The sequence below is a fragment of the Aedes aegypti genome, unplaced genomic scaffold, assembly GCF_002204515.2.
Source record: "Aedes aegypti strain LVP_AGWG unplaced genomic scaffold, AaegL5.0 Primary Assembly AGWG_AaegL5_hic_scaff_622_PBJ_arrow, whole genome shotgun sequence".
Taxonomy (NCBI): Eukaryota; Metazoa; Arthropoda; class Insecta; order Diptera; family Culicidae; genus Aedes; species Aedes aegypti.
This window is the reverse complement of record NW_018736304.1, coordinates 12,252-36,310: the sequence shown is the minus strand read 5'-3', so window position 1 is coordinate 36,310 and position 24,059 is coordinate 12,252. Positions and strand designations below refer to the sequence as shown.

Below are 24,059 nucleotides of genomic sequence, written 5' to 3'. Positions count from 1 at the left end.
TTGTTCTTCAGTGAGATGTGTGTCCAATAACTCAAAGATAGAAGAAGATAGTAGCATGAAATGATTAAGAAATTTTGTTGGGAGTATTTCAAAAAAACAAGGGAAAAAATAGTGGAACATCATATTTCCCCCGCGGCTTTGTTTTTTTTCATGTCCAGCCAGGGTAATGTGAAAATCCACTTGGAGGGCGAATATTGGTCAACCGTTCCTCAATTTCTTTGAGTTGTAATCCTACGTAAAACGGCTTGTCGTGATTTGAGGAAGCAGTAAAAAGTTCCCACATCATTTTTACCACTCCCAAAAGGACGTTGTGCATGTAATCTGGAGGGAAGCCTGAAATTATTTTTTTCATTTTAATAATTTGTAATACAACCAATCTACTATAATTACCTAATACTATGTCGAAATCAGGAACAGCAAGAAATACCGACAAATTCTTTATTCCCAGTTTTGGATTTTTTTTGTTTCGTGAACCTCCAACATTATACGTTTAGTCTTATGATGGTCCTTTCGTTGTACAGTTATGGCAGGATAACGAATTTGATTTCCATTCACAACCTTTCCACTGTCTCAAAGCTTTCAGGACAATTCTTAACACCAACTATCAGATTAACCATTTTAAGTAATTGTACTACAGCCTCCTGAGTTAACTGATATTTTAAGTAGAAATTTAGTATCATATTCAGTACATCGCTTACTAGAATGTCAGTATTGAATTTCAGCGGTTTGTTGTAGTAGTCAAATGTATCCTGAAAGGTATAGAAAGCATTGTTTGCATAATTGTTGTACGAGCATGAGATTACGTATAAAAACTCATTCTCAATTATAGGGCATACCTCACAACAACTTTCTTCCGATAAATCAGATTCCACGTTTGAGCTTGATTCTCTATTATCATCTGATAATGTTTCATCAAGGGTTTCTTGACTGTTCTCAAAAACGGCATGCATAGTTTGATCTGTATAACTGACCACGTCTTGGTTAGTTGGTAAAATACATGCGTTCTCCATTGAAATTGATTGGCTTTGACTCGCAGTAGAAAAGAATCGATTAGAAAATTCTATTTTTTCATCGTAAGTTAACTCAATTTCATCGAATCCGTTGAAATCCGATTCGCTAGATGAAGACTCAGCTGTCTTCTCCAAAATTGGGTCGGGTTCCTCGACTATTTCACCGCAAAATAGTGCAGGATCAGGCCCTCGAATAACAGGCTAAAATTAAAGATAACATTGGTTCGATCCAGAGGTTCCATACTGACTTTAGTTTGTTTTGTTAATCGCAAATTAAATTTTTGAATGTTAAATATGAGTTTGCTGGCCCGGAAAATTGCTTCTAAATGCAATAGGTTGATGCAGAAAGTCATCAGTAACTGCAACCGTTACAATTAACCGTGAATTCATTTTCGTAATTCCAGGACATTTTTATAATCTTTTTTTTTTGGTTTAAATTGAATTTGTTTTAAACAATGTTCTTAGCTAATGCTGCAAGGTACGAAACCAACTTTATTTTATCAGCGTTCTTGAACAGAACATTTGAAAATGTTGCATACTACAGTCATCTCTCCCTTACTCGATATTCTGTATCTCGATATTTCCCCTAACTCGATGGAATGCGCGGTCCCTTCAATTTAGCTTGCTTTGATACCTCTGTAAGTCAATACCTCTCTAACTCGATGTTCCCTAACTCGATGCTATCTGTTCCAGTTTCCCAAGTGAATTTACCTCTCTAACTCGATATTTTCAAAAAGTTCCAAATGACCTCCAAATGTTGAATAAATTCAAGAATTTGAATATTATGCCTAAATTGATAGTAAAATTGAGGTTTACTGCCTATTCCTGGGTGATAAAATTTTCAATTTTTGCCGACCGTTAAAAAAGTTTCACATAGGTAAATGTAGTAAAATTGTATTATATTTCACATTTATATTACTATTTCAAACGTGTTTTGTCAAAATAATTAAATGTTTAAAATTTGAAAAATATCTGTTCTGTATCTCGATACCTCCCTAACTCGATGGTCCCTTCAATATCGAGTAAGCGAGAGTTAACTGTAGTTAACCTTTTAGCACAGTTTCTCTGATAGAAACAATCCATTGGATTTTAGTTGTGAAACGTGTTCAACTGAATAAAATAAAATTTTAAGTTCAATCAACGATCTAGTATAGTGTATTCATTAGAAAAAACAATGAAATCCGATCTGCTATCACCAGAACCATTTTAAAACAAATCAATTACTGCATATGTTATCTAAGTTTAGTTATCGGTCTTTTAGATGGAGAACAAACCTACTGCAGAATTTAATGGTAATAATCTCGTTTTCATTCGTGTATTTTAAGAGCAAACCATCATCAGACTGTGTTATCAAATTTTTGTTTCATTGTTTCAACATAGCAACATATTGATTACTCGTTTTGATATCAGCAGAAAAAAACGTCATCAAAACGAGTTTTCAATTAGCTATCACAAAATCAAATTCAGTTTTCAATTTGATCTCAAACTTTGCTCGGGTATTGAATTATGCGGGCGAGGTGTAGCCAATCTACGAGATAATGTCTAACCTGATATGTGGTTATAACTTTCTTTGTACCTATTTGTGGCCGTGGGGGAAATGTTATACAATTCTTTACGTTTATCATAGCCCCGAGAAGCAAAGATTCAGACATATAAAAAACTTATGGACTTCAAGAATTTTCTAATTTCAAGTGCAAGAAGATTTGTTATTCGATCATGAATTCCAGTTATCCCGAATTGATTCCTGCAGAGTCTCTCTCAGAGGGAATAAATTCACGAATTTCTCCAGTGATTCATTCAAGAATTTACACAGAGATAACTAGTTTACATGGAACAAGTGGGAGATGGGCAAATTTTGTGGACGGTTCTCAGCCATGGTTGCATACTATTTCAATCGGTCTTCTTAAATCAGTTATCAGCTGAGATATCGTTTTGCATAGTTTACCGTATACACCGTTTTCGACACTTCTGTAGCTCTAAAGTAGCTCTACAAACACTTCATTGTTTCAATTGTTGCATATTTGGGACACACTTGTTTTATCCTATGTCAAAAATAAAAAGAACGTACGATTTAATTTGTCATTTGATGAAAAATGCTAAGATCGTGGCAACTTTATTATACAATCAATATCAACTCCCTCAAAGCGTCCTCGGATCCTTCACCTGACCCATGAAAAGGATCAGATCGTTGCGCTTGTCGACGATCAGGAACGCAAACGGCCGATTCGCGATGAACCTCGGCGGGGTGGCTTTGTTCACGAAAACGGCACCGGACACCGAAGACGCGGTCGTTCCCTCCTCGTTGACGACGATCTTGTTCTTCTGGAAAATATCATTCACGACGATATCGCTGGCGATCTTGTTGAACTGCGCAAGGCCAGTGTGGAATGCTTCCCGCATTCCCATCTGCGAATAAAATGGAAGTGATGTCAAATCAAGCTTATTAGGGATGGTAAGACAAGGATCTCACATTGAACAGCACCGACTTCAGGACGTAATCAGAGGAAATTTGGAACCGAGGTAGAAACACTTCCACCTCGTCGTCCTCGTACTCCTCTGCCACCTGTCTGAGTTCTTTGTAGATCATTTCCATGTTAAAGTTGGCCAATCTCTGGACAACCTCATGAAGGGGCACACCTTTCCGCGGAAGAATCACCAACATACTCATAAAACGATCGCTTCCATAGGGAAGTTCTACGATTTGGGCTTCCAACTCACGGAAGGCAGCAAACGGCAAAATGGCCTTCTGGAACATCATCGGGACGGAAGCCACGATTCGTTCGTTTTCGTCGTAGAAAGGAGTGCTTTCGTTGGTGTGCGATCGATTGAACGGGAACTGAAAGGTAGATAGTTCACTGAAATGTAGATAGTTGAGGTGATCAGGGTTGATCAAGGATGCCTTACCGTCCATTCTCCCTGGAAGAACAATACCGAAAGCAACAGCAGTCGAGCCTGGTCAAGATTTGTTGGATGGATTGCCCGCTTGATCTGTCCTTTGGTTGCATCGGAAACGACTTTGTTGATGTAGTTGTAGCTATCGCGTAGCGATTCGTTCGAGGAACTGAAATCCAAAGCTTCGAACAGATTCTCCCCATAGTAGGTATCAACGATGTGCTCGAAGTCGTGCCTCACTGGATGGTTCTTGTCCGTGAACATGAACTGTGCGGAAGATATCTCCACTCCGTTGGCCTTGACACTGGAACGATAATAGAAAAGATAAGTCTGTATGACCCTATTTACTTAACTAGATGTTTTACTTCCAGAGACTTGGTGTATATTTTAATACTAATATCTGAAAAGTTTCTATTTTTTATAGTAGGTCTCTTTTTTAACCAAAACGGTCTTTAAAGTCACTATTTCCCTTCTCCTTGCAGTGAATTCTGATTTGAAAAGAATCATCAGGAATTTTCACAGGTAATACTCTGAACATTTTTCAAAATGTCAAAGATTCCTGTAAGAATTTTACTAATTACAACTACAGGTTTCTCTAAAAAAATTTGAGATTTTTTTCAGTCTTCAATCATTTCAATAAAAGCATTTTAAATTCCTAGGAATATTTTAGTAATACTTCAATAGATTTTTTTTTCAGTAATCACATAGAATGTTTTTTTTTCAAATGTATTCTCTTTTTTCTTAGAATACTTCATTTAATTCTTCACGACGATACGCTACAGGTAATTTATTTTAGTTAATATTTTAGTATTGCGATATTTTGCCTAGGTTTTCTTATCGAGGTATTCATCGAAATATTCTTAATGCATTCCAGGAATTGAATGCTAATAATAAGTTATATTATCATAATGAGCTTTTTATTGGCTTTTATCGGTGAATGCAATACTTCTCAAAGTGGAAGGGAAGCAAGGAAAGTAATGAAAGAATATGATGGATAGAATCGGCAAGCGAGCGACGAGAGAAATGAATAGAAGTTGGAAAACTAACAGAGGGCCATATAAACAACGCAATCGAAGCGACAAATCGTTACCTAACGTCCTGGGCTAGATGTTGTAAGCGTTGGTCACTACTAACACTAGACAAGCAAAAATTTGTCGCCTCGACCTCTTAACTATATTGTTCGGCGGATGTTTCAGTTCCATCGATCGGTGGCATGTTTTCGAGGATTCGTATGAAAGTCGCGTTACTTATTGGATTTTTTTGCGCCTCGTCTCATATGCCCCTAATTCGCCCAATTGATCTTTATTCGAACCGAAGTTTTGTAATTTCTTCGCCTATTGGATTTGATTTCCAAAGTTTAACCACCTTGCATGACTTTATCATATCATATCATATCAAAATTCCGTTCAAACATAATTACTAAAATGTTTGCTTTTCAAAGATTTTCTGGATTCCAGAAGTTCTTTTTCGAAGAATTTAATAAAGCGTCTTCAGAAATTTTGGAGAAATTTCCTGAGTATATTCTTAGAAAAAAAAACAAACTGAGCATATTTATAAGAAATCTTTTGAAAAAAAAATCTGAAATAACGCTTGGACCCAAATTCAGGCACATTTTCAAAAAATTTTCTGGAAAATTGAAAGTTTTAATTAGGGGTCGTCCATAAATGACGTAGCATTTTAGGGGGGAGGGGGGACTTCACGAATGTGTGACGATGTGTGACGAGGGGGAGGGAGGGGTCCCAACTAGTAGACGTAGCATTTTGAATCGTGTCGGTAAAAATTGACTAAAAGTTTTTTTTTTTTATTTTTTTTTTGTTTGGGTTTGTTTGGGGTGTAAAAAAAATCAGTGAAAAAATGCTAAGTCATTTATGGACGCGCTTCTTATTGGTATATTTTTTGAAAACAGAACTACTTATGTAGTATAATGCTTCCGAAAACAACCTGAAAGAAAAATTCAGGAAATACCTGTCCATACCCTCATATCTCAGCTCATATCTGATACAAACGCTCATTTTCGTCAAAATTTAAATTTTTCAATTATTTTCTCATGCTGCAGTTGTAATATACCATAATTTGACGGAACCAGGCAATGAGTTGATCTAGGAAACTAAGAACTAAAGATTTTGAAAGCTATCTTAGCCAACTTCGAACAAGTTGTTCGAAGAGCTCTGTTGATGATTTTTATTCCAGAATATTTGAAATTCTGATTATAAGTATAGGTAGTAAAAGTACAGATTACTCTACAATACATAATAGTGATTTCTCAATTGTGAACTACTGTTTTGAGTAGAGCTGCTTAATATAGATTATATCAGCTGATGGCTGATGCTCTAAAACTATCAATATGACTTGTGAGCTATCATATCACTTTGATTTGACAACCAACAGCGGTGATGCGACATCGCACTCTAGATCATAATCACTGCAGAATAAGTGATCACGTGGCAATTATGGTGATGGAGTAGACAGCATGAGGTTGATGTGATATAGATCGATTCGAATTGTATCGCAGTCGGCCTGTACGAATCAGCACATTTTAAGCTTTCACGAGCAACTTTGGTTTTGAAAGATTAATGACCCATTTTTTCATAAATCGTTTTCAATGTAACAGCATGACTAACTATTGTTTTGTTGACACATCAGACCTTAGCCTGTCACATCAGTGACACACGCAAATGAAAAAAAAAATGAATGTACATATAGCTTTCTGGGGAATGGTTCATTCTGGAGAACGGAATTCTGGGGAACGGTTTTCGGGGGAATGATTTTCTGGGGAATGTTATAGAATACCTCAATGAATTCAACAAGGTGATTCATTATTAGGCTCCTCTAGAAATGTATTGGACTCCAAATTTCTCCAACATTTCGTCTACGAATAACCCCTCCAGTTCTTCCAAACAATCTCGATTAATTTTTGAGTAAAGGCCGGTTTGCTACTGACAAGAAAAGGAATCGCCTATCTCGATGCGTGGAAAATTTCTCCCAAGAAATGGTCAAGAAATCACTTTTGTCTGATCGCAGTACGCAGTTGAGAAGAAATGTCATTTCAAAGGGGGCTCTCTGTAGGAAATTCTTGACCCTTTCAGTCAAGGAATTTCTTTAACTTTTCTTGAGCGAAACAGCATACTTAGCTTAAAAGCGAAATATGCACTTCAACAGAAAAGTAATCGCCTATCTCGATGCGTGGCAAATTTCTTGCAAGGAATGCTCAAGAAAAGCATTTTTCTTTGATCGCAGTACGCAGTTGAGCGGTTCCATTTGAATTCGAATGTCGGTTTACTTTTGTTATTTTTTGATTTGGCTGAAATTTGGCATATGCTTTCTTTATGCCCAAAAATGCCTATTTGCATCATCGGTTCGCCATTTTTACCCTAGCGTTACTTTTGAGAAGGGCCTAAGGAAAAAATGCCTTAACAATTTTCAAAAAATTAAAACTCAGAAACTATTTGTCTGATCGGTTTGGTGTCTTCCGCAAAGTTTTAGGTTATTGTTGGAACTATCTGGGAAAAAAATATACACTGTAAAAAAAAATTGTATTTTTTTTATTTCGAAAATAAAGCTTAAAAATCCATTTTCTACAAAAATCGTTTTCTTGATTTTTTATTTTTTTATATTTTAAAAGTAGACAAAAAATTGAGTCTTTTTGCACAGTGGGTCAAAATGGAGAAATCATGGACAAAAAAGTTAATGATTTTTGAAAAAAGGTGAATTTTTGGAAAAATGGTCATAATAAACTTTTTTAATATTTTTCAACTCGATTTTATGAAAGTACGCAAAATTTACAACAAAAAAGCTATACGGAAAAATCAGGCTAACTTTTACCGTTTTAAAGATACAGTGATTTTAATACAGTGAAACCTCCATGAGTCGATATTGAAGAACCATCGACTCATGGAAAATATCGAGCCATGGAACAGCAATCCTTTGGAAAAGCTGCTTCTAGGGACCATCATAGTAACCATGAAATTTTGTTTTTAGTATGGTTCCATGAGTCGATATCGAGTCATGGAACATCGACTCATGGAGTATCACTGTACAGTTAACTCTCCCTTACTCGATATTGAAGGGACCATCGAGTTAGGGAGGTATCGAGATACAGAACACTATTTTTCATAATTTCATTTTTTTATTATTTTGACAAAATACATTCTGAATAGTTATTTTTTACTTGAATAACAAACAGATTTACCTCATTTACCTATGTACCACTTTTTTTACCAATCTGCAAAAATTAAAAATTTTAGCACCCAGAAATTGGCTGTAAACCTTAATTTTACTATCAAATTTAATCATAATAATAAAATTCATGAAATTTATTACCGTTTGGAGGACATTTGGGAACTTTTCATGAAAATATCGAGTTAGAAGAGGTAAACTCACTTGGGAATTTGAAACAGATATCATCGAGTTAGGGAACATCGAGTTAGAGAGGTATCGAGTTACAGAGGTATCAAAGCATGCTAGATTGAAGGGACCGCGCATGTCCATCGAGTTAGGGGAAATATCGAGATACAGAATATCGAGTAAGGGGGAGATGATTGTACAAAATTATGATATAATTTTCAATTTTCGGTCATTATAATATAATTTAGAAACGGTTTGTCCGATCAGTTTGGTGTCTTCCGCAAAGTTTTAGGTTATTGTTTGGGACTATCTGGAAAAAAATATACACTGTAAAAAAAATGTTGTAATGTTTTATATATCGAAAATAAAGCTTAAAAATCAATTTTTCTCAAAAATCGTATTTTGATTTTTGTTAATTTTTTTATATGTTGAAGTAGACAAAAAACGAAGTCTTTTGCACAGTGGGTCAAGATGGAGAAATCATGGACAAAAAAAGTTATAATTTTTATTCTTAATAAAATCTTTAGCAATCCATCAAGAAAAACATCCACAACTAATTTTTCAGAGATCTTCTCTTCTAGGCATTAACGTCCTCACTGGAACAGAGCCGGCTTCTCAGCTTAGTGTTCTTATGAGCACTTCCACAGTTAGTTAACTGAGAGCTTTCATTGCCAAAGTTGCCATTTTCGCATTCGTATATCGTGTGGCAGATACGATTATACTATATGCCCAGGGAAGTCAAGGAAATTTCCTTTTACGAAAAGATCCTGGACCGTCCGGAATCGACCCAGACACCTTCAGCATGGCTTTGCTTTGTAGCCGCGACTCTAACCCACTCAGCTAAGGAAGGCCCCAGAGATCTTCTCAAGAGTTTATCAGAAGTTTCCTCAGAAATTACTAAGAGACTGTTTTAGCGATACTTTCCGATTGTTTTTTTCTCCAATAATGTCTTAAAAATATTCTTGACGACTCCTAGGAGACATCCATGAAAAATAATATCAATTTCAAATATCTAAAATAATGTATGATTGTCATTATGAAGAAATCATATTAGGATTCTTGAAATAATTTCTTAAGATGTACTTAGAGAAATTCTTGGTTGAAATTTTAGTACCAAATTGATTAACAATTCTGAAAGGAAATTAATTACTCGAGATCTCCAAAGTATCTCAAATGAAAATCATGGACGAAATCCAGGAATTCCTGAAAAAAACATATGTTTAGATTCCCCATAAAAATCGTAAAATTCATAATTTTTATGAAAACTTCAATCTTCTGATTTCTGTTGGGATTGTTTTTGCTTTCATAGTTCCTATATGGACTCTTTTTGGTTCCCGTTTGGTCGCTTTTTATTCCTGTTGCAAAAGTACTCAGCCGCTCTAGCTTAATCTAGGATAAAACTCTAAAAGTCATCGATAACCACGTGTGTAGCTCGTTGTTTCCGAACAAATGAATGAATAAGCATCCAAATCAACACCATGGCAGATACAGGATGATCCTTTCTTCACCATAGTTTTGTAAAATAACGTGTAAATCCATGCGAACAATCAAAATGGCCACCAATGGCTTTTAGGGGCGAGATCATAAATTATGCGAGAATTTATGTAAAACCTTTTCATAAATAAATATGACGAACAGTTGAAAAATTTTAGGCGGAATGGGTCCAGACCTGACTCACCTGCCCAAATCAAACTATAATACCTACTATTTCATCTACAAAGCCTTGATCTATATTTCGAGCAGTAACTAATAATTGAGAGTTGGAAAATTTTCAGTGACGTTTATGCAGATTGGATTATTTGTTTCTGGAAGATTTCACAAATTATGATTGTATTGAAATTTTGGCAAGAATCAATTTTTGACCAAAAAATATCTGCGCGAGAAAAATTTTGAGAGAATTTCAAGGGAAATTGCTACCAAAATTTTGTAGTCCAATTTTCGGTAGCATTCATGGTCCAGCTCCGAAGAAATTTAAATTTTCGGAATTTACAAAACTTTTTCATAATTTTTAGAGGTGTTGCTAGTTTGACCCAGTAAACGCCCAGTTGTTACTTTTATGAATACAGTTATTTTTTTTGGAAAAAAAATGGAAGGATGATATCACAGCATATCTCAGCAAAGTTATGAAAGAGCTCAAGGGCAGTCTACCCGGGTAGAGGTGAATAATAAAATAATGGTAAAATAAGAACAAATTTTTGCAATCATATCTAAAACAGACATCGCCATCACAGTAAAATGTGTCATTATTTTGATATTTGAAAACTTTATTTAAATAATTCATGAGAACAAACCAACATCAATTTTGTCATAATATCTCATTTTACAATTCGTATGATATTCATTGAAGATTTAAAAAGCAAATGTTTTTTTGCACGAAAGCAAAAGTTTATTTTTCAATCATGCTAAATTTAGATATTAAAGTCAAAGAACTAAAATTACCATTATTTTTGATCTTCTCGTGAATAGCTTATTTAGTTATTATTTGTAATCAATATCTAAATAATAACATATTTTGTTATTCACGGTTGCTTATATGTTTGCTATTACTTTGTTCTTACAATGGTAAAATACGATATTATTTAGTTTTTATGCCATATAAACTTAGTTATTATTTTTGTTATTTTATCTCTTATTTCAAACAAACAAAGAACAAATTTTGCTATTCAAACATTCTATTTAATGGTAAGTTTTTTTATTCTTTTGCAATTCTCCTCTACCCGGGTAATAAAGCATAAATAAGCATAAATTATTTTAACATTTTGGGCTGTTTTGTGAGTAGCTCTTGTCGGCATCACCATGCTCGTCTTATGTCACAATAAGCGTGGTTTCCAAATAAGAGATTCTCGAACGATTCTGGGCAAACATTAGAAACGGGAAACATCGATACAGTCGAATTTTGTTCGTTGCACTACGTTTAATTGCACTTCGTTTTAATTGGGCTCCCGTTAAGTGGGCTATGGCCCACCTAAAACGAAGGCAAGCGTCACTTTCTGACATAAACCGCAATTTGTGATTGTTGGTAGCCCTGAATTTCTATTGTAATCGGTTCTTGACAGCTCAAAAATTAGCCCGATTAGTGAAAGTCTTTCACTAGGTGGGCCACGGGTTTAGTGCAACCAGCCTCCTGACACCGCCCATACAACCCCATTGAAAAATAACGAGCAAACATCTCTGGTTCCTAATGGGAAATGTTTCCCACTGACAGCTCAATGTTTGTAAACAAATAACCGTTTGAGGAATAATAATCGATGATGGCGAAATCTTTTTCTTCGAAAAATTTCTTTTCCCGCATAACAACAGTTATTCGAACAAACAAACGGTTGCAAACTATTGGATTGCAGTACAGCAAGTCAATTTGGGTTAAAGTGATTAGCTAGAAACACATTTTAATATTGGAGGAAAAATTCCCTAATATGATTAGGCCATTGTACGTTGTTGCTCTTGAGTTTGATGCTGACCACGGAAACATGGCTGCCTAAGCACCGGGTTGAGTGCAACGAACAAAAGTTGACTGTATCGGTAAACAATGACTTTGCCAGTCGCTGTCGCTTTAGCCTTTTTCAAATGTTGGTCCAGGATTGTAGAATGGAACCAGGCAGATTTCAGAATGGATCCTGGGATTCCAGAGCAGATCGTAGGATTTCATTATGTACCCTGGGATTGTGTGGGTCGCTGGGTCTCCAGTGTTGATCCTGGTATTTCAGTGTAGATCCTTTGATTGCAGTGTGGATTCTAGGATTGTAGCATTCAGTGTGGATCCTTTGATTTCCATGTGAATATTGAGATTGTAGGATTTAAGTGCGGATCTTGGGGTTTTAATGAATTATGTGGATCGCAGAATTTCAGTGCGGAACTTGGTATTTCAATGTGGTGGATCCTAGCATTTTAAATTTCTAGGGATATTTTTAAGAATACTTCAATAGATTTTAGCTACATGTAATTTATTTTAGTTAAAATTTTAGTATTGCGATATAAATTTTGCCTAGGTTTTCTCATCGAGGAATTTATCGAAATATTCATAATGCATTCAAAAATTGAATAATGCTGTAATAACAAGTTATCTAATGTTTCTCTTGATTTTTTCGTGCCTCCAGCAATCCTCAGAAGAACTCCTGTAAGAATTTTTCTGTAAATATCTCCAAGTAATCTAACAAAATGTTTTCGATCAGATTCCTTCGAACCCAATTCCTAAAATTTCTGTTTTCCAAAGATTTTCTGGATTCCCGAAGCTTTTATTTTTCAAGGAATTTAATGACGCGTCTTTAGAATTTTTGGAGAATAGGGTCCTAAAATGTTTAATGAAATCTTGTTTTCATTTAATAACACGAAAAAACATGTTACTGCAGTAACATTTTTTCCCGCTCAAATAACGGCTACATCATATTTAAACTTCAATTTGAAAATTGGGTCCATAAATGAACCTTGACACTTAAGATCATGTTTGACGTTCGCTTAGTCGACAAAAACACCACAGGGGTTGTTCCTATCTGACATTTCGGAAGGGACACGGAAAACAAAATATACCCAAAACATTGAGTTTAAGCCAAGGGGTGACAGAATTTGAAAAAAAAATTGATAGTGTCAGTGTAATTTTGAAGCGCAGTTTAGATTTTTTGGCTCGATGAATGATGACAAACATATTTGTTTTATTAGTTTTTTCCTTATGTTTCTCTCTTAACAAAATTTAATGTAAAATCGCTTAGTTCCAGAACTGAAAAAGTTACGTCACCTTATTACGACACTGAAGACGACCTTACAGTTGAGGTCGAAATACGCGTATCGTATCTGTCAAAAGATACAAACTCTGATGGAATTAAATGGTATACAGTCAACTCTCCTTAATCGATATTGAAGGGACCATTGAGTTAGGGAGGTATCGAGATACAGAACACATATTTTTTTTCAAATTTTAAACTTTTCATTGTTTTTATAAAATACATTCAAAATAGTAATTTTAACGAAAATTCAATATAATTCTACCACATTTACCTACGTCCCTGGCCAAGAGCATAGGGTTTGACGGTGTCAAAGTAGAAGGTACACCATAATAATACCCGTCTGTGAAACATATCACGTTACCAATACTTTGGCACACCTCTAACGGTTCATGATTTATCATGAAACGGCTGCATTCAGGCGGAGGATCTGTCAATATGTTTCGGCATATTATCAGGTCCTCTTCGAACGGAGGGACCGCCAGGGCTCATTAGTTACTTATAAACCAGTGCTGGTTGTTGATGGTTCAGTTCGTTTACACGAGCTGTACAATCCTTTGTACAAATCAGTAATGGTGGTTAAGTTTCGAAGCCAACATGTGCTCAATCGTTTTATAATGCAACATAAGAATGTGTGTTTGGTGAAACTCTGCGTTACACTCGTCGTTATAAAATTGATAATTGTGAGGGTGCTAATAATGATGTTTGAAAATAAAGAGAAACACGTGGTAACACTAACAAACTGGTGGTTTATTTGAAACTGATTTCTGGTACTGGCGACAGGGTGATATTTATACTACTATGGTTGCTATGCAGTTGTTATATATAATGATCATAGCAACAGGGTAACTAACTGTATATAATATGGAATTCAAATATTACTGAGTTGCTTTGAATTCAACAGAAAAAATGCATCGTGATGAAAATATGAAAATGGCATTGGAAGTGATTGTGATAGTTTTGTTAAATATACAAATAATAATTATATGAACCCTACTAGTTTAACAATGGCCATAATACAATTTGCAATTATTTCTCTGAAGATAAACACTATGGCCTAGTTCTTCACACATGCATGATAAAAGTGTTTATTATGACAGCGTGTGCAGAAGGATGGATCGAAGTGATTTTTTTTTACTGTAACTTTCTTGATCGTAGTTTGAATAGTAATGTAGTAATTCTACAGCAACACTAATAATAAAAAAAAAAACTAAACTGAATATCTTTTAATTACTTAGTAACGATAACAGATGGTAAATGATAATTACAATGAATTTATATGAAAATGGTGTGATGTAATTTTAATGAAAATTTGTAGTTGTGATAGTGAAAAGTGATATACCTAATGGATACTATATCTGAAGTGTTTCACGAAAGTTGATGAGTTATATTCGGTGGCATACGTGATAGTGTCGATAGTGAGTGATGAAATGAAATGGAGATTGAAGACTTTTTAATAAAACTATTTCGTTCTTCTTTTTAACCACTCTAGTAGCATTTCAGGCCTTATCATAGTTGATAGTAGTCTGAACTACTAGACTGCAAAACTACGGTAAGGGCTGATTGCTGCTAGGGTACACAGTGACGTCTGTGTGATGAACGTAATAGAGGTTTATAAAAGCAAATGCTGGGAAGGAGCCAGTACTACCCCTATCGCTACCGACAAAAAAAAAAAGAAAATTGCCACATTTACCTATGTGACACATTTTTACCGATCTGCAAAAAATGAAAATTTTATCACCTAGAAATGGACAGTAAACCATGATTTAACTATCAATTCAATCATAATATTCAAATTCATGAAATTGATTATCATTTGTTGGACATTTGAAACTTCTCTTGAAAATATCGAGTTAGAGAGGTAAACTCACTTGGGAAACTGAAACAGCTTGCATCGAGTTAGAGAGGTATCGACTTACAGAGGTACCAAAGCATGCTAGATTGAAGGGATCGCGCATTCCATCGAGTTGGGGGAATATTGAGATACAGAATATCGAGTAAGGAGAGTTAACTGTAGTACTAAAAAATGTGGAAGAATCTAGGCAAGTTATGGGGATCCTTTCCCATCTGGCCCTTCCTTACACTGCTTGAAGTTCCTTCTGAACCGTATCTTCCCTACGACTCTAATAAACTGTTTCTTTACGAAAAAAGCGTTTTCATAAAAAAAATCTTGTGCAAATAAATTAGTATAATTGTTAGCAACAGGTATAAAAAAAAAATCGATATTCAATAGTAAATTGATTGTTTATCAGTTTAATTTTACTATTGAAAAAGTTAAATTAATCTGAGTGTAGAATTCTCATTTAACTTTACCGAAGGACCTATGTAACAATGAGATATTATCTCCTCTCTCGCTCTCTTTCAGTTATGACAGTGCAATACTAAAGCTTTTGAGAAGATTTTCACTATTGATCGAAAAACAATGTCTTTATTTCATTGATTAAAGAGAAAGTAATCAAAGGGAGATGCCTAGATTGTGTAGGGGTTCATGGGAATCTTTGTGAACCATGCGTGTAATCTTTTTATGGTCTTAGAGTATTCTATACCTGGTGAAAAGGGTAAAATGTTGATTAAGAAGCAATGTGCTCAACTGGTCCCGAACCTGTCAACTCTATCAGTTATTCCTCATTTCATCCACAAACGTTTCCAGCATTATTCTTCTTAGTTTGAAACTGAGCCAAAACATAATATAATTATGTTTCAACTTACTTGATAGTTTCCTGGAAACTTTTGAAGTGATGTTTGATCAGATTCTGATCCTGCACACTCATCACTTCGAGAATCTCTCTGAGCGTTTCTCCTTCGGCGCCTTCGCTCAGCAAAGCCAGAAGAGTCCACACGGACAGCGGCGAAACGAAGATGTTGGTTGTCGTCACATTGCGATCATTGTCCACGGTTAGACTCACTTGCTGAAATGGAATACGATCGATCATTAGAACGATCTTCCCTGTTTGCCTGTTTGTTATTGTACCTTGAAAAAGTTCAGAGAGAAATTTTGCGAGCCTTTGTAGAAGTTTTCATTTATGGCATTAGGCATTTGCTGCTGCACTGGGTTGTTCACCGTTGACTGATCTATGCTTGGACCTTGACCCGCAACAATAGCATTCAATGCAAAAATCACCGCGCTCCAAACAAACATTCCATTGCCTGCAAATAAACCAGTTTGAACGGTATTATCCCCAGATGGTCTGAATCAACACTCGACGCCTTGGATAACATTGGTAACCGGTTCTCCTCCTGTAGTCTTCTTAAAACCTCTTCACTTCGCTTACGTCATAACTTTTTCATATGCGAAGCATCTTGCGACGATCACACCGAAGAATGGGAGGAACACAAGAAGTCAAGGTCGTGAACCAGTTCCAGAATGATCACAAACGACGACGCACCCTTACCGCTAGTAGACGCCGCCATCGCCGTCTTCTTGATCATACGTTGCAGGAACGCGAAGATGCGCATGAAGAGAACGATGATCGCTGATTTCGGTTGTAAACTATGATCTTCCGGAATCGTACGCGAAATGACGGCGACGACGATCTTCTACACCCTACCCGCACAGCCGTTACAATTAATTTGATGGCACCAATACTATACGGCTAAACCACTGGGTAGACAAGCAGTATTACCAATCAATGACTCAAACGGGGATTTACGTCTGGATCGCTGTTATCCTGTGTGAGCGCGTCGCAATGAGAGATGATCGTTTGTTTGTACTTATACCGGTTATCAACGCGAGTCAGCGGTAGTAGGTACACGATCGACACGGTATCGCGTATAGACAAACGGCACTGGAACGGAAACTGGAAACGTACGAACTAGAAGAGAGCACGATCGTTACTAAACGGGTGATTTTTGACGATCAGCCGGGTCTCTCCAACAGCAGTCGAAGTCGCTGTTTAGGTAGTGAGTAAAACTGTAGGTAATCGCGAGAGATTTTCCCAGGTTTGTTAAGCCGATCGTTTATAATACAGCAATTCCTCGATGTATGCGCTAACGTGCATTTTTGATATTTTTGCCAGACGCAATGAAGAACCCAATATTTTTAAATCAAGAGCATGATGACTTAGAAGGATAGAGCAGAATAGAACTCTTACTGAACATAGTTGTGTTAGATTGCCACTTCATTTTCAAATGTTTAATGGTTTTTCACGAACATCTGGGTCTCTCCAACAGTCGTAGTCGCTACTTGGGTAGTAAAAAGCTACCAAGATTTTCCCAGATTTGTTTAACCCAATGAGTTTGATAATAGGGTAGAAGTACCAATTATGGCTATAGCACCAATTATGGCAATAGTGGGAACAAAAAGAGATTTTTCTTATTGTTGCACTAGAATATAACGGCTTATATTCACAGGAATGATAAACCTATTTATTTTTGATGGTAACTAAAGCTTTATAAGAACATTCGTGCAATAAGCTTCGAAAAATGAACATCTGAAAATTTTGCCTCACACATATGTCACCTTCTTAGCAGTTTGCTAAAGGACACCACTTACGAAATGTATGTTTTTATCCGGAAAAACTGCTTCAACCTATGTTGTCTAATGAGAACAAATGAATAAATGTAACTGGAACAAGGAGTGTATGAGAACCCAATTATGGCGATACTCTGGAGGCAGATTGTTTACAATTTTTGATCAGTGAAATAGAAGAAGTGAAGCTATTTTACGGGTGACTTCCACGACGGGAAGGTTCGGTAAGGCATGATCTTCATGTTTTGTACTCAATAGGGTGATATTCAAAACTGAAAAGGCAATAGATGGCTCTTTTTCAATGGTAGTAAAAACGAAATCCTGAAGCAAAGAAAGCACCGCGGAAGATGACCTAAACACAAAATGTTATGTATTCACTTTACACTTGATTTCTAATCACTACTTTTTTTATTCTCTTTCCTAATTGCAAGCAATTTACAATTTTTATTATATTCCATACGTTTTGACAGTTCTCCGAGTACCATTCTTCCATGCGCTTGTGTTGAAAGTTTGAGAAATTTGAGAATCCAGCGTAGCGCGATCAGTGAGCGGAATACAAACATCAGTGTCGCCGCTCGGCGGTCGGTTAAAGAAACTAAATGTTCGGAAGGTTGTTGCCTGTACTTTTTGCCGCTGGCGCCAACTGTTAGCGTTTAAGAACAAAATAAACAGTCGTTACCCTATTGCTAAGATTTATCAATCACACGTTCGAAAACGTTCGCAAGCGGAATATGTTAATTTCAAGGAAGAGGGGGGTTTTCAGTGGCACTCGATTTTTGAATTTTCCCTCTTTTTTCGTTAAAATTAGGCGCTGAAAAGGTAATGTGAGTTCATTAATGCTGTTTTGTATCATAATTTGCGTTTTCACTACATTTAGACTCCTTTTCGAAAGGTAATTTGCTCCCATGAACCCATTGCCATAAATTGATTTTACATGTATTTAACACAAAACTTTTGGAAAACTTTATGAGCAATCACTTCATTACATCTTAGCGTTGCATTATCATTCGCTCTGGATGACGTTTGAGTTCATTTCGTGCAAATATTCGATAGTCCATAATAGGGCGATATTCAAAACTGAAAAGGCAATAGATGGCTCTTTTTCAGTGGTAGTAAAAACGAAATCCTGAAGCAAAGAAAGCACCACGGAAGATGAACTAAACACAAAAAGTTATGTACCATGCCCACACAGTTACGGATCACCCACAGTGACGGATCACTTTGGCGTTCAACAGCGGATGACTCGATCAAAACATAAATGTTGACGTAAAACATATTTTTCCTATGTTATACTATTCTACCATTTGTAATGTTAAGCACAACATTCAACCGCTAAATAACGGTGTATTTGACAAATGTTCAGTTGGTACCACACAAGTATCATTATATGGTCGTTTTCTGTAAGAAGTGCCGTCAGCATTCATAAGCTCCCACAGGTGCTAAAATTCAAATATTATGGCAGAAAAAATGCTCGTTCGCTTCGATTTAGTATGAATTCATCTTTGGAAAACATTTTCCTTAATAGGCAAATTTAATGCGCCACCAGCATAGAGGTCGCTAGGTAAGAAGGAAAGAAATGTCATTGAAAATGTTTGTTTACGTCCAAAATTCAATTTTTTCGACCCAAAAATTAGCTCATAATCAATTAATTATTAAACTATTTTCCATTGGCATAATCATGTTGACCCTTTATTCTTGCGAAACGCATGATTTCACAACAAATTTAGTCACAAACAAAGAATCCGGATGTTTATAACCTATGTAGCCAAATACCAATTTTCCAATTTTATCCCACAAATCGTACATGAGCACTAACCGGATCTATACATTTTGGAAGGAAAAAAAATTTATCATGTTTTTCAATGCTCTCTGATCGTCTACAACATAACTATTTCGAGAAAAAGTGTAATACGCTCCCAATCGCGAAACGCAACATACTGTTAGCCATCTATACTTTGGTAGCGCAACTAGTCAGATGATGAGAGATTTGATTTTTCACGCATCCATCACATGCCGCTGTGGGGAAAAATGTTTTATTTTCCTGATATAAGACGGTTCACAGTGAAACAGTTAGGCGGAAAAGGTAGGAATATCCATTCTTTATGTTCTACATATGTTTGTTTTTTGTATTATTGCACTACTTTCATAAAAATTGAGATCCGGCTGGTAGGAGCACTAGTTTGAGGTTGGAAAACCAGGATATGTGAGGTTAGTTTCATTGGAACTTTCGCCTGCGCGATTTTTGCGCTTGAATAAAACACGCTTCGGGACATTCTCCGCTGCCCCTAAAAATACCATTGGGTAGATAAATGAATTCTCTACCATTGGATCTCATTCAATTTCATACATAAGTGAAGTAAGCGGTGAAAATAAATATTTTGTTCCGAATGTTTTGAAACCATGAATGAGTTTGACATTGATCTCGTCAACCATCATCATGACGACAGCAGCACACCCCACCGGACGAATTGTCTTCTTGGGAGCGAATATGTGTGCTCCTTCCTATGCTGCACACGGTGCGTTCTCAACCCAACCTCTTTTATGACGGTTCTCCTACTAGCCACCAGATGTCGAAGTGATCGTTCAGCTTTGAAAATATTAGCCTATTGTTGATTGTAAATACTGAATATTAGCAGTTTTAACTAGTAATCCATAATATGGACGAGGACATGATTGTTTACTACGGTTATGGATCACTTCCAAAGAATGTAGATTTCTGCCATTTTAAGCATTGGATTCGACATTTTCAGACAATAGCACTAAGCATAAAACTAATAAAACATCAAGGTTTGTAAATTTCATATTTAGCAGACAAAAATGAGTGGAAAACTTGGTGTGGAGCGAAAACAGTACATGTCTCAATTACTACAATACAGTATCACAATAAAAAGGGCATTTTACCCTTGTTTCTAGCTCTAACACTGCTATTGTTTGCAGTAATATATGACACATTGTCAAATTTCGCCATACCATGCAATACAGATGCATTGAGTTGAAAATCTCTTGATTTTGCGCACTGATCCGTAATATGTCACAATTTGATCCATAATATGAACATTGATCCATAATATGGTTTTCAGGAACCGACGCAATTTTTAATTTTTATGCAATCCTATGTAAATATTACACTCAAAACAGTTTACTAACCGAAGTTCCAATTTGAAACGATTTGATTCGTGCTTTTAGATTACAATTTTACGTTTTCCATGTCGTTATATTGAATTTTATAGGTTGGACTCCACACTATTTGATCCATAACTGTGGGGTCATGGTATTCACTTTACACTTGATTTCTAATCACTACTTTTTGATTAAGTTTCCTAATTGCAAGCAATTTACAATTTTCATTATTTTCCATTCGCTCCCAATACGACAATTCGTCCGGTGGGGTGTGCTGCTGTCGTCATGATGATGGTTGACGAGAGCAATGTCAAATTCATTCATGGTTTCAAAACATTCGGAACAAAATATTTATTTTCACCGCTTACTTCACTTATGTATGAAATTGAATGAGATCCAATGGTAGAGAATTCATTTATCTACCCAATGGTATTTTTAGGGGCAGCGGAGAATGTCCCGAAGCGTGTTTTATTCAAGCGCAAAAATCGCTCAGGCGAAAGGTCCAATGAAACTAACCTCACATATCCTGGTTTTCCAACCTCAAACTAGTGCTCCTACCAGCCGGATCTCCATTTTTATGAAAGTAGTGCAATAATACAAAAAAGAAACGTATGTAGAACATAGAAAATGGATATTCCTACCTTTTCCGCCTAACTGTTTCACTGTGAACCGTTTTATATCAGGAAAATAAAACATTTTTCCCCACAGCGGCATGTGATGGATGCGTGAAAAATCAAATCTCTTATCATCTGACTAGTTGCGCTACCAAAGTATAGATGGCTAACAGTATGTTGCGTTTTGCGATTGGAAGCGTATAGGCTAATATTTTCAAAGCTGAACGATCACTTCGACATCTGGTGGCTAGTAGGAGAACCGTCATAAAAGAGGTTGGGTTGAGAACGCACCGTGTGCAGCATAGGAAGGAGCACACATATTACACTTTTTCTCGAAATAGTTATGTTGTAGACGATCAGAGAGCATTGAAAAACATGATAAATTTTTTTTCCTTCCAAAATGTACAGATCCGGTTAGTGCTCATGTACGATTTGTGGGATAAAATTGGAAAATTGGTATTTGGCTACATAGGTTATAAACATCCGGATTCTTTGTTTGTGACTAAATTTGTTGTGAAATCATGCGTTTCGCAAGAATAAAGGGTCAACATGATTATGCCAATGGAAAATAGTTTAATAATTAATTGATTATGAGCTAATTTTTGGGTCGAAAAAATTGAATTTTGGACGTAAACAAACATTTTCAATGACATTTCTTTCCTTCTTACCTAGCGACCTCTATGCTGGTGGCGCATTAAATTTGCCTATAGACCAATCCAGTTGCCTGCGTAGTAGTGCAATGTTGACAAAATTTTCTTTGTTTGCTGTGAGAACTGTCACAACATTGCTTTTGTTTGCTGTGAGAATCCAAATATAAACAGAATTGCTGCAAAACAACCACTTCTTTGTTGGCCTGCTGTTGACCGAAAGCTCAATAACGTCAAACAAACATCGATACATTTTCATTCTGAGGAAATCGACTTGTGTAAGATTGATTGTGCGTTGGTGTTCGTGGCAGTTTGCATGGGGACCTCTATAGTGGTTTCTGCGCTCATGTACATACATGTTACATGTCACCAACACTACTTAAAGAGTGCTGGTGGAAAATATAAACAAAAATCAGCTGTTCCCTGCAAAATCAAACGGCAGTATTTTCAACCAGCAAATTTGCGCACGTGTTCGTGACACCGCTCGGCGAGAGCTCAATTGGAACACTTTTATGTCGAATGCTAGGAACGCTATTGCCATAATTGGTACAAAAACAACGCGTTTTAAAACCAATTTTTTGAAGCTTAAAGTCAATTTAGTACCAAAACTGTTTAAATCAACTGCTCCGCAAGCCTTCAAACTAGTAATTAACACCAACAAGTCATGCTTACGTTTTAGGAACGTGGTTAAAACTTGATTTTTATCCATACTGTTGACATATTGCATCCATAATTGGTACACCTACCCTAGTTTTACTCCACTATAATTAGTTTAGACCAGCGGTTTTCAGATCGTGCTCCTCGGAGCACTTGGTGCTCGACGAAGTCTTGCCAGGTGGTATTTGTACGAATTTCTATGAATGTGCTTAAATATTTCAACTTTTTGCTTGAAAGTACACTACGAAGAATTATGTCAAAAATGAGTATTAAACCAAGCCACATCTTGAACTTTCAAGAACAAAAATTTAGATAACAAATTAATAAAACAAAATTGAAAAATCGACATATATTTGAGGATAGCTTTTAATTCAACCAATTAATCGATGTACCTTACTTACTTTACTTTTGCTGGCTCTACGTCCTTCAAGACATGACCTGCGCCACAATGTTACGCCAATTAACGATCAACGCTCCGTCATCGTAATCATCGTCATCATCGAAACTTCAAAAGCAGTTTTTCTGTTCAAAACAAAAAATTATTTGATGAAAATGTTGTTGCGGCGTGCAACTGGGACTTTTGCTCAGATGAGCGGGAACGGAACGATCGGATGATCTTCCGTCCACCTGTTGCCGGTAGCAACAGGGCACAGGACCGATAGCTCGACTGCAGGGGGATCTTGCAACTCTAGCCTTGGAAAAGGCTGTTTGGTTTCCACTGGTGGAGGGAAAGGCGGTTTGGTCACTTAACTAAACAGTATTTCGTAACTTCTTAACAGTATGGTGGTTGAAACGAAACTGAATGACTATCTGTGCACGCAAGCTCCTTAAGTAGGCTGCAGGTAGAAGGATTCATTGCATGCACAGTGAAATGGCTTCGGTGGGAAATTTCCACTGTCTTATGTACTACATACTGGATGCTGCAATCGGTGGTCCGGGTGGTGTGATGATGGAGAGCTCAAGCTAGTCGGTTGTGTTGCGTGAAGTAGTGTGTGTGTGGTTCAGGTAGGAAAGGGTGTTTGTTAGTGGTGGTAGCCGAAATACTCGCGGCGACTCGAGGTTATTTACATGAATGGGAATAGGGGGGAATGGATTACATAGGCAGGATCAACAACATAGTGAAAACGATGACTGAACTGATCAGGGTTGAAATGTTGCACACCGTTCGCGTTGTGCGTGAACAAATGTGTTCACTGTGTTTCGGTTGGAGAATAGAATACAGTGAACATATTTTCCTGTAAATTTTCTTGATTTTGAACGAAAAAACTGTTTTTGAAAATTCCGAAATCAATGACGGATCCTGCCCCCTTAACTCGGTCCATGGCTGCTAACCTCCAGTTTCTCGATCGCCCCACACTTCCAAGATCCTGCTCCACTTGGTCAAACCACCTAGCTCGTTGCGCTCCCCTTCGTCTTGTACCGGCCAGATTTGAGTTGAACACCATTTTTGCGGGATTGTTGTCTGGCATTCTCACAACGTGTCCCGCCCATCGTACCCATCCAGCTTTGGCGACCTTATGGATACTGGGTTCACCGTAGAGTTGCGCAAGCTTGTGGTTCATTCTTCTCCTCCATACGCCGTTCTCACATAC

General features: G+C 36.6%; 1 protein-coding gene across 2 annotated transcripts; it reads right to left on the bottom strand.

Moving 5' to 3' along the window:
• Positions 1 to 3,080: 3,080 nt before the first annotated feature.
• Positions 3,081 to 16,808, bottom strand: LOC110681257 (serine protease inhibitor 77Ba-like). 2 transcript variants are annotated; one of them, XM_021857028.1, is made up of 6 exons: positions 16,348 to 16,808; positions 15,933 to 16,108; positions 15,671 to 15,870; positions 3,915 to 4,206; positions 3,481 to 3,846; positions 3,081 to 3,416 (listed from the first exon to the last, which is right to left on the bottom strand). In XM_021857028.1, exons 1-6 carry the CDS (start codon positions 16,415 to 16,417, stop codon positions 3,150 to 3,152), a joined length of 1,371 nt encoding a protein of 456 aa, XP_021712720.1. In that variant the 5' UTR covers positions 16,418 to 16,808; the 3' UTR covers positions 3,081 to 3,149. The 2 variants fall into 2 exon arrangements, with proteins under 2 accessions (XP_021712720.1, XP_021712721.1); XM_021857029.1 differs by having other exon boundaries at positions 3,090 to 3,416; positions 16,354 to 16,807.
• Positions 16,809 to 24,059: the final 7,251 nt, after the last annotated feature.